This window comes from Vidua macroura, chromosome 1 (assembly GCF_024509145.1).
Source record: "Vidua macroura isolate BioBank_ID:100142 chromosome 1, ASM2450914v1, whole genome shotgun sequence".
In the NCBI taxonomy this organism is placed as follows: domain Eukaryota; kingdom Metazoa; phylum Chordata; class Aves; order Passeriformes; family Viduidae; genus Vidua; species Vidua macroura.
This window is the reverse complement of record NC_071571.1, coordinates 92,733,679-92,745,509: the sequence shown is the minus strand read 5'-3', so window position 1 is coordinate 92,745,509 and position 11,831 is coordinate 92,733,679. Positions and strand designations below refer to the sequence as shown.

At 41.0% G+C, this 11,831-nt stretch overlaps 1 protein-coding gene across 1 annotated transcript in view; it reads right to left on the bottom strand.

The window, feature by feature from the left end:
• Positions 1 to 702: 702 nt before the first annotated feature.
• The window catches only part of GABBR2 (gamma-aminobutyric acid type B receptor subunit 2), a 350,484-nt gene continuing 339,355 nt past the window's right edge, over positions 703 to 11,831 (bottom strand). The window contains exons 18-19 of the mRNA XM_053976709.1: positions 10,145 to 10,262; positions 703 to 3,211 (exon numbers count right to left, since the gene is read on the bottom strand). Coding sequence (XP_053832684.1) covers positions 3,046 to 3,211; positions 10,145 to 10,262 — 284 coding nt within the window. The 3' untranslated portion in view covers positions 703 to 3,045. The remainder of the gene's footprint in view (positions 3,212 to 10,144; positions 10,263 to 11,831) is intronic.

Below are 11,831 nucleotides of genomic sequence, written 5' to 3'. Positions count from 1 at the left end.
TTCCCACATCTTGGGCTTTATGACATTTTGTGCTGGCTTGAGGATGCTCCCCTGTTGAAAAGCAAACAGCTCAAAATGCGCTTTCCTCTCGCTTTCTCATTGCCTGACATTCCCACCCTCCCCCTGTTCTGCCATGGAGAAGAACCTGCTTTAAGACACAAATCCCACCACATGCACAAAACTAGATGGAGAGGCTTAGAGTTTGCCTTCATGCAGCAATTGGTGTTTATTCTCAGAAACTTCTCATTTGTTGATGCAGAGATTTTACTACTGAGCTGGAACATTGGCTCAACTTCAATAACTTTTGTGAAATAATAAAATATTTCTTTTTCTTCTGAATTCACATTCACTGTGGGACAAGACAGAACAGTGTGTGGGCTAAGTGGGGTTTGGATAGAAATGTTCAGTACATGTTTTGATTATTTTCCCATTTGAAAAAGGTCTTAGATTTCACTCTTGGGTACTGTAGTAATTGCATTTCAGGGCAGAGGCTCGTCTACCTGTTATGTCCAAATGCAAACTGTTCAACAACCAGGATGTGTTTTTTTATTGCATATTACATTTTTATTAAAATGTAGGGTTGTGATAGGATTCCTCTTTCTCCAAGGAGGCTTTTATATGCACCTATGTTTTTATATATACACACACACTCTCATCAAAAATGATTTTGTAATGGGGGAAGAGGGCATTGAGTCCAAAAAGTTAAGTTTTATATATTTTATTCATAAAAACAGATTTGCAACAATTTATTAAAAATTGATCTCATGCAGTATAAGGTTATACAAGAAATTCCTCATTTACATTTTATTCTGGCAGTTCCAGTCTAGTTTAAAGCATTTGTGCACTAACATCATTGGAAAATGCCATTGGGGCACAGCCTCTTCATAAATTTACAGTACATTTTTGCTGCAGTATAAAAGAACAGAAACATTAAATAGCGATATTCACTTGGTTGGTCTTGTTATCTGCAGTAAAGTAAAAAAAATGTTATGGGAGAAACTACCGTATCATTGAGACAAAGAATGTACTGCATGGTTTAAACCTAATAAACGTCACACAGTCAGTATTCACGAAGTTACAGACACACACACACACACACACTCACCTCCAATGGTCCGATACTTCTGAATTATTTTTTTCCTGCTAAGTTGGAATAATATTTCTACAGAGATCTTTGTGTATACATTATATACAATATCATAATTTTCTCTTTTTAAAAATTAACATTCCTTTTAAAATAAACCAGGCCCTGATGATATTAATAAAGCAAGAGAATACTGTCAACACACATTGAGTGACGACATCAGTGTTTAGTGCTTAAACAGAGTTATGAGTTCTAGTTTATCTGTGTTTATACTTACATGTTTTTTTTTTTTTGTTCTAAAAGCTACAGATATTTCCACAACCTCTCTTACTGTATGTGCCAAGTGAAATATTTTGTGATGCTCCTGATTGTAAGATTCAGATACATATTCATGTTGGTTTTGGCCACTATGAGGTGTGTTTTATTTTTAATGGAGATTTATGCTAGCTTGTCAAAGCTGCAGTTAAATCCCTCAGCTAAGGAACCCCTTCAGCTGTGCTTCAGTCATTGCTGATTTGTAAACCTTTGTACAAATGTCATTCCAAAGGTTTGGTCTGAGGGGCACAAGTGTTGATTAAAGAAAACTGAGAGCCCAGAGGGTGCTTCGTGTGTTTTTTTTTTTTTTTCCTACTTTTAGCAAACAGCCCTGACAGTGGGAGGATACATTTCCAGTCCCTTGGAAAAAGAAGCTGCATGTGTGTCTCATCTGTGCCTGAGGGTTTGGCTCCAGAGTTGGTCCAGACGGTACACCACTATCGTTCCTCCTAATTACTTTGGTTCAGGGAAAGGTGCTAAAGTATAAACTCCACTGTTTTTTCACAGTCCTTTCAGGAGTCAGGTAAAATATTCTATTGGTAGATTTGATTTGTCCTCTCCTATCCACTACAACTGTCACACGTACGCAGGTACAAAGCAAACATAGTGTATATTCACATCTATGTGCCCTGCAGGCTTTGCCTGCAGCAGCAAAGTGCTGTGCCCTAATCCCTCCCCCCAAGTCCACTCAATTATTTTTATTGTAATTATGTGTGACACAATTCAAACAAACTAGGAAAAACAATTCATCCAGTGGCATTAAGACTTTACTACCCATCTGTCCTCAGTTTCCTGAGTTATCAGCCCTAGGACTTTTTCAGACAGTCTAGTGTGTTATGGTTGGCGGTATTTATCCTGAAATAGGTGCAGAAACTTTGCTAAAAATGAAGCTGCAGATGGTCAGCAGTCACTTCCATTGCCCTGGAGAAGGGTGAAGTGCTCTGCTTGCAATCAACAGCTCTCCAGCTGGTGGCAACTCAGAGCTGGAGCTTCAGGCTCTGCTTGGGTTACACACACAGCTGCAAGGTAAAGGTGACCCTGCTCACAGCACTGCAGAGTCTCAATGACACCCGAGGAATTATTTCTCACAATTCTTCTTTCCTACTAAACATCATCCCTGAAATGAAAAAAAGCAAGACTAACCAGTGCAGAATGTTTCCAGCGATTTAACACAACTCCTGTAAAAATGAGTTTTTTTACTATTTTACTATTCCAACATGGTATAGCTTGACCACTACATTTTCCTTACATGGATACAGTATAGAATTGCATGTTCTCAGCAGCCATGTAAAGCTCAGTGACATTTGAGTGGTTTTTTGTTTGCTTTTTTTTTCCCTAGTGTCTTTTTTGCAAGATCCATATATCCCAGCATCCTTGTTGCTAGTAGAAATTTTGGAAGAAACATTTTTCAGTGACTTCTAGGTGAAGAAATAAAAACTCCATGAATAAGGCTACAGATCAAACTCTTTGTGTCCTCCTTTGCTTTTTCACACGAGTTACGTGGGCACTCCTGTGACGAGGGCCTCAGCGGAAGTTCCTCTGCGGTAAGAGCCAATGTTACATGTTTGTAGCAGAGTTTTATGTCAGATGCTTAGTCCAGTCTTTGAGTACTTAAAAGCAGTTCAGGAAGCACTGATCTCCTCCTCCTACAGCCCTGAAACCATCACTCGGAAGGAGGGTGGCACGTGTCTGTGCCGAGGACTGGCACTGGGGCTTACACACGGGCTGGCACAGCTGGCATCAACTCCTCCTATGGACGGCAGGTAGGCGTGATGAAGGATGGGCAGCTGCAAGGACAGCCGGCGCTGTATGCTGCGGGAGAGACAGGGAGAGGAACGTTAGCCGAGGGGCAGATGGAGCACATCACATGGCTGATGTGTTCCCAGGCTGCTGCGAGGGAGTCCTCTGCGCCTGCCACTGTGACCCACAGGGTTAATGCCAAGAGCATCGCACTTGCTGGTGCTGAACTGTGCCACCATGATGTTGTTTTCCCCTTGGAGAATTTTTCCGACGGGATGGACATGACAAAGGAAACTAAGCGCGCTTTCTCAGCATCCCGCAACCTTCTGAAATTCCCAGCCACGTTCAGGTTAATTGTTAGACTGCTGATACCAAGAAAAGGGAAAACCTTAAGTTTGCAAAGAGGGTGTATGGCTTGGTGACCCCCCCACCCCTTGCAAAGTGATCTGCTGCCTGCAGAGCCCCATCCAACTGTGTAGACATGCATGAGGTCACAGACTGAGTTTCAAGCTACACATCACTTAGCACAAGGATGTCAGTACTAAGCATGGCATTTCTGCAACTCCAGCTAAAACAAACACAGGTGCATGGTGGGAGGGATTTGGGACTGATGGCTTTTTCCTCTTTTAAGTAGCTCCCCTTTAAAGTTTGAGTCTGTGCTTTTGAGGTGATAGATGCTTTTGAGTTCTGTCAGGCAGTGCTATGTGACTGAGGAGCTGGCACTCTAAAAGCAGTCCTGCCCAACACCCATACTAAAATTCAGTGTACCAGAACCCAACATTCTGTATCTATTTTTCCAGGTGGATTGACATCATGATAACTAGTATATTTTTTTTTTTTAATGAATACTAAATCATGCTCACAGGTATTGTATCTAAGCCCTTTCCTTGGAGAGGATGGTTCCATAAGAAAAGGGCTGTGCTACTCCTGTGCTGTGGGTATACTAGCACCTTTCACAAAATCAAGTGTAATAGATGTTTTCAGTAATTTTATCATCAGGATGGCTTTGTATTTGGAGACATTCCCCTTTGAAACACAGAGGAACTTTCTAAAGAGAGGAGAGATGTCAAAGTGACTGAGCTGAACTGATGACTGACTTTTGGATTTCAGGACAAAAATGCCCATAGAAAACATTGTATCAGTATAATAGAGTTTTAAATTTATGTTTGCCTGTTATCTGATATAATGACAGTGTGTAGAAAGGCTTTTATAAGAGGTATTTCTTTGAAAGCTAGCCTTTGGACAGCCTTTTTTTATTCAAATGACATTTAATTGCTTTTTTGCTTTGTGTTAGGTAGGAAAGACAGATACTAAGGCATCCATTGCACTGCATAGGGACCAAGCAGTACAGCTTTTAAATTCAGACAGAAAGAAATGTAGTGTTCTCCTTATTAGTTTCTTCACTACAAACTTTGGCTTGTTTATACAAAGGTGCAGTAGGAGTAGCTGTTGCCTGCCTACCCAGGAAACTCTTTCTCATTGTTTCTCCCTCTCAAACCCCTTTCTAAAGTTTCACACAATGTTAGTCCTCAGTGATGATCATTCTAGTGCTGGCAATGCATTCCTGGAACTAAACAAAATCCATTCATTGTTATTTTGCTACTGTGCTTGGCTCTTCCTGGTACTATCAATGAAGTCATGCCTTGTTCCCAAGGAGTGCAAGGAGGGCATGGCTTGATGTTTCCCTGTGCTGAATCCTTATGAGCCTGATGCTGTGGATTGTCATTCTGTCTCGTTGAGGGGTCAAATGCAGAATTGCCCACACTTATTTTCCCACCAGTGGAAATGCTTACTTTGTTCAGCTGTTATAGACTTCTCATTAAAGGGCTTTTTGAAGCTACTCCAAGAGAATCCAGTTGCATAATCAAGTGAATAGGATTTTTTTTCATCCATTTCAGTGTTAGCCATACCATGGACAAAGCATGTTTATTTAGCTATTCCAACAGAGGCTGCAGTGGGTGGCAAATTTTGCTTTAACTGTACTTAAAAGTTTACTTTCACTTGAAAACTTGGTTCCTGGAATTGGGGCAGAGAACTGTAGCCTGGAGACTTGCACACAATCAAGATTGTAGACAAAACCCCTAGAGTGAAACACAAAACAAAACAAAATGCGTAGCAAAATCCAAACCAAACTGGTATTTTCGCCTGAAGTGAAAGTAAATTTTGTGTCTTGCCTCACTCTTTTTAGGTTTTTTTCCCCCCAGTATCAGTGGTTTTCCCTTCTTTCACTCCTGCCACATTTTGCCAATGCTTTGGGGGGTATCCTTGGTATCAATATAGGCTGGAGGATGAAGGGATCGAGAGCAGTCCTGCCAAGAGAAAACTGGGGGTGATGGTGGATGAAAAGCTGGACATGGCCCAGCAAAGTGCACTTGCAGCCCAGAAAGTTAATCATATCCTGGGCTGTATCAAAAGCAGTGTGGTCAGCAGTATGAGGGAAGTGATGCTGCCCCTCTGCTCTGCTCTGGTGAGACCCCACCTGGAATACTGCATTCAGCTCTTCTCATAAGAATGTGAACATGCTGGAGTGAGTCCAGAGGAAGGCCACAATGAAAATCAGAGGGTTGGGGGATGTCTTCCGTTAAAACAGGCTGAGAGAGCTGGTGTTTTTCATCTTGGAGAAGAGAAAGCTCCAGGGAGACCTTAAAGCTGCCTTCCAGTACCCAAAGAGGTCTTACAAGAAAGCTGAAGAGGGACTTTTTGCAAGGGCATGGAGTGAGAGGACACTGTGTGAGGTTTTAAACAAAAGAGGGTAGATTTAGACTACATAAAACTAATGAATTTTTATGCTGAGGGTGGTGAAACACTGCCACAGGTGGCTCAGTCGCCCCATCCCTGGAGACATTCAAGGCCAAACCGGACAGGGATTTGAACAACCTGATCTACTTGAAGTTGTCTCTGCTCATTGCAGGGGGATTGGACTGGTTGACCCTTAAAGATCCCTTCCAGCCCAAACCATTATATGACTCTAGGAATTTTTTTCAAGTTGTTCAAACTATACAGATATGTATGTGAAAGCATATATATGGTCAAGTATTTTGGAGAGGTAATGGTTGGTAATAGTGGATCTAGAATCACAGGCAACCACTGAAGGAGATGGAAATCAAAGATGATTCCACACCCAGAGCACTCATCAGATTCTGCATAAGGGCAAATGTCCTCAGCTCAGTACAGAAATACCATTTATTAGGGAAACATAAAATCAGGTAAAACCTTGACTTCCAATGTCAATGCAGGAACACAATGCAAAGCACATGGGAATGCACAGTACCACCAGGGGGGCCAAGGCATTTGTAATATATTTTGGTTTTGCTATAGGAAACCACTAATAAGATCCATTGGTAAGTGGGGGAACTGAAACACATTGTTGCAACAGTCAAACATCTGAAGTTCTGTGGGAGTGTGTAAACTGTGTCTAAGCACTCAGGGATTATTTCAGTTAATTCTGCAGTGCATTAATGTTGATTTTTACTAAATGCAGGGAAGCTGTAGAAGCTCTAAAAGACTACAGTAAAGCAAGATGTTCTACTAGCAAGCGAACTAACCATTCTAAACCCACCTTATTTTAATGACACATTATAGTAAGATCATAGATAAACCACTCTCAGTGAAGAAACCAAATAACAAAAGCCACTTCATGCTGAGGCATATGGCAGCAATGCAATAATCCAGTCACAACCAAATTTTTTGAATGAGAATTTTTTTTACTTAAATTAACATAACTGGCTCCAGTTATGCTTTGAAGTTCTGCTTTGAAGGTTACAAAAAACCCTGCATATAGAAATAGTCTATTAAGATGGCAAGTTTTAGTGGGGTCCCGCAGAAATCTGTCATCACCTCTACTTAGAGATCTGGAAGACTGTTACATATTGTTGCAGTTAAAATGAGAATGGAATAAATTCCAATGGTGGCAAAAACTAATGACCTGCTGGATGTAGTTCACTGATGAGAAGAGACAACATGCAGGAATGAAGTGCACAGATGGATATCTTTAAGGGTCACAGAAGATAAACCACTGAATTTGGCCATCATGCAGATAAGCTGACTGATGTGATCTTTAGATAAGCAGGACTGTCCATCAGGAAATATGCACAGTTCGATGCTCATCAAAGCAGATGACTTTGCCTGAGAGACAACTCATCCTACTGAGAAAATAATTATCTATATTTTAAACTGGTTCTGACTGCTCTCTGGACCTGAGATGAGCTAGCATGGTACAGTGTCTATCCACACAGCTAAGCATCCACCAGGATTGTTGCTGAGCATTACCTGGGAGAGTACAAACTGGTACAGCTGTGCTGGGGAGTATGCTAAAAAGTGGGAAATCAAAGTGCAGGGCTTCTGCCTGTGCACCACTTTGCTTGCTATAGGGGGTGTTAATTTATACTGTGTAGAGAGTGTAAACAGGAAAGAAAGCAGTCAGTACCCACTTTTTGCTCCTCTTATCTGATGGTCTAACTGGGTATGGAAAATTTTACATGGCAGTATGGAAAATGTACTGTGTCCTGCCCAGCAGGAATTGCCAAGGGAACTGAGATTCGTCTATATTCATGCTCTAAGGCTGCTTTACAGTCATACAGACTGCATTTTCCTTAGGTGCAGGGTTCTAAATCTGAGCCAAGCACAAAAAAAAAAAAAAAAAAAAAAAAAAAAAAAAAAAAAAAAAAAAAAAAATTCTGCATTCTGATTGAGACAGTGTAAACATCACCCCATCAATAATTGTGAAACAACTTCCTGCACTACTGCATGAGGTGATGAGGTGTGTGTATACAGTTGTGCCTTTACTTTGTGCACAGCTGTAGAATAAGGGACCTTACAATGAGTCAAATGTAGCACTAATGATGAGAAAGAATGAAAAATTCCCAAATCAGCTCCTTTCTGCACTCTGTAAGAGCTTTCATACTAGAAGATGCCAGTTCTCATGAGTACTGACAAGCACAGGAAGCTGGGATGATTTTTTTTCCCCACAGCCATTAAAGAATTAAAACTTCTGCAGGAAAATGATTGTCTTGACATCCTCCTTTCACAGGTTTATGACCAAGAGGAAATCTTTTTCAAACTAATTCTCCTTGAGATTTGTGTTCTTGAATAAAAAATAACTTTCTCAGACTGTGTGACTACCTATCAGATATCCTATGTATGAAGTGAAATGAGAAAGACAGAAACTACAGCTTGCTTTTAGCTCCTTATTTTTCAAAAAATATTCATTTAGCAACCATCAAAGAACAAAAGTGCTGCCAGACAAGTTGAAAAACAATCCCAGAGGTGCAGAAGGATATCTTAAAGAGTACAAATTTTGGAGAGAGGCAATCTTGTCAAAAAGAGGGAAGTCCTGAAGACAGCTATACTTTTCCTCCCTGGCAAATCCACTGTGTCTGGGCAGTGTGGCTCTGGTACCCAAAGTGCCAACTTGTTCTCAAGGGAGAGATTGGCCCTTGGACCTGTCACAGTCACAGCTGTGCAAGTGTTGAATGACGCTGTTCAGATTTAGCAGGATTTTATTAATTGCTTTCCATAAATGTCAGAGATTGTTCAGATTTGTACTGATCCACTCTCCAGAACCATTAGGAAATCTCAGTCTTCTCATCAGTTGTCACTAGCCTAGAGGAAGTTCTGCCACCACCAAATATTTTTCTTTATCTGTATCGAGACAATTGGATTATCTGAGTGTCTGTGTTTTTCTTAGCATCTTCCTTAATGTAAGTGGGCCACATGTGGATGAAGCTGAATTCACACTACATTATTTCTGACAAATGGTGCCAAAAAAACCCAGACCTTTAATAGCTATGCATTAAAGCACTCTGCTGACCCCATGAAGTCATGAGAGCGCTCTCAGCAAGAGCCCTGCTTTTGTGAAATTACAAGATATTTCATCTACTGTGGGATTTCTTTTTGGTGCATATATGTGTGTGAATTAGCTTCTTTGTAGGTTTGGGTTGGGTTTTTTCTTTGAGTGCACAGACAGATTTAGATATCCATGTGTTTTCCTGCTCCAGGTAGTACAAGACAGCAGCTACTATCTGCAATCAGAGTTGCTGTTGCTGATGTAATGTGACTCATTCTAGTAATTTGTTTAATTTATTCTGTTTTTAAATAAGCTTTTAAATTGCCCAGGAGTCTGACAGCTATTAGCTCAGACACTGATGAAGTGATGCTCGTGTAACCAGGCTGCTGTGGGGAAAGCGTGATCCGGGCACACACGAGAACGGCACTTTCCTGAGCTCCTGCCCATGGCAGGTCCTGCTCAGCTCATGGAAGGTAGGACACGAGTTTATTGTATAGGTTCCTAGAGAGAAAAGCTGACACCAGAAGACTCTTTCCCCTCTGTAAATCTAGCCAGTGTTTTGTGCCATCCTCTTCTTGTAGCTGCAGCATTGTTTCTAAGGGAAACTACTTAGTGCGGGCTTTCCTGTGCCAAAACCCAGGTCCAGCTGCTATGGCAATGTTGAAAAGGCCTCAGGACATTTTTTAATTCTCATCTAGCTAAAGAATGTAAAAGAACAAAATGTCTATGTACACTATGAACCCCTCTGGCTGGTGTGTGGAAGGACTTGGACTTTTGACAAGAGTCATAAGACATTTGTGCACATATATACATCCTCTTCTTTCCTCCACACACTATGGGCACAGCTAATCCTGCAACTCTCTACAGAAACTTTGGACATCATGCTATGGATGTTTCCAGGAAGAGAAAAGAAGTGAATTGATTTGTCTTTGGCAAACCTTAAGATCTAAAGCCTCCGATATCCTTTAAGTTCCATTGGGGTAGTGAGCTGATGGCAGGGAGACACAGTAAAATGTTGCTGCCTATTGGTGCTTCAGGAGGTGCCATTCACATTCCCTAGCTGCTGATGTTTCAGGCTCTCTCTGTAGCCTGGGCTGGCTGAAAGGGGATTACAGTGAAGGTCTTTCCATTAAAAAATGCATGGAAGGGAAATACAGGCTTTGATGAAATGTAATGATTTAAATTAACACTTTGTCAGCAAGATAATGATGTATACTTACTGTTCTGGAGAGTTGATGTCTTCTATGGGATCTTTGCTTGTTCTGGAAGGGTCTGATGAGCCCCACTGTGCTGGTGGATTTTGATCAAGATGATTTTTCAAAATGGCTTTCTCACCATCTGGATGGACAACACATTCAATTTTACTTTACGCTGACCAAGTGACCATTTAAAAATAGATTAATTTTAACTTTTTCCAGATATCCATAATGCCACAAAGTAAACTCATACTACCTATATTCCAGCATAGTCTCAAGTTTTGCGGTGAGAATTTGGTACTCCTCTGTTTTGGATGATGTGTTCCTCCATAGGAACCATCATGAAGAAACAGAAAAGTGACAAAAGTTACATCATGCTCTCTCATCTAGTCTTGGGCTATGTGAAAAAAATGTAACTATACTGTTCTTGCAGTTAGAAATTGTAACCTTTTCATAAACCTTCCTTCTTAAGACTTTTCCTAGAAAAACTATAATTTCTTTGATGTGTAAACCCTTGATACTCTTACGATCACACAGGAAATTAAGTGCTGTCATTTGACGGTCTGCTACTCCCATCATTTTCAGCATGGAAACATGATTCATATCAGTTGCTCTGGTCCATAGGCTGTCTGCAGCAAGGACAGCTAACGATGTCATTACATTTTTTTCCTTTCTGCATAGTGAAAACAAAACAGATCATAATTCTTGATTCCCCTGGGTGTCCTGGCAGTCCCTGGCTAGCTATGCTGAAGCCCGTGGCATCATTCCCCCTGAGAAACACAGGCAAACACAGCCATTTTAAGATCCTTTCTGTTCCTGCCTGCTTTTTCAAAGTCTCTTTCTATGGTAAGCCAAATAAAATCACACGGAAAGCATCTGAATAATGAGGGCAGTTCACAGTTTTCATAAATAATTACAGAGAGCTCCAAATCCATCACCAGCAGTTGTTTGCCACATAAACAGAGAAGCAGTGATTGCCACAGGCATTAAGGCAGCATGGAAGAGGAGTCTGAGGTAAATTCTTCAAGAGTGTACTGGAAGATTTGGACATAAAAGTTGATATGAGGGGGAAAAGCAGGAAAAGAGTGAAGAAAAAAGGAAAATGACATGAAAAAGTTGGTACATTTTGAAGGGTCAAGCTGATTACTGTTGAACTCATGTTCAGAAGCCCCAAATAATGCTCAGCTCCCACCATGCTAGGAATGTATATGTTGTCAACAGGCACTGGGGGGACAAAACAAGCAGCAGAAACACAAATTGAAGAAAGAAGCTGGAAGCATAAATGTTTTGAGGGCTAATTCCAACATCTATAATTGCCCTCCCAGCAAGGTGATCCCTGGCATTATTTGATAGCATTCGCTTCCTGCTGTGAAAAACCTAACAAGCAAGCAACAACCAAGTGTGTAGGTGAGGAGGCAAGAATGTGCAAACATGGGGATCACTACAGCTCAGAGGAGAAGACAAGATTTTTTGCTGATGTTGCATTGAAGAGAAGGATCTGGGTGAGAAAGGAGGTGACCAGAACACATGAAGCTGCTTCAGCTGGGGCAAGATAATGTCAGTAGAAGAGAGCTAAGGAATTCAGTTGTAGCAAGAAGAGTGTTTAAAATTAAGAGATGGCAAGATTCACTGATAGTTTAGGTGTGAAGGGAGTACAGCAAAGAGTCAGATCTGAAAGTGGCTAAGGTAAGCAGTAAGGCCTATCATCTCA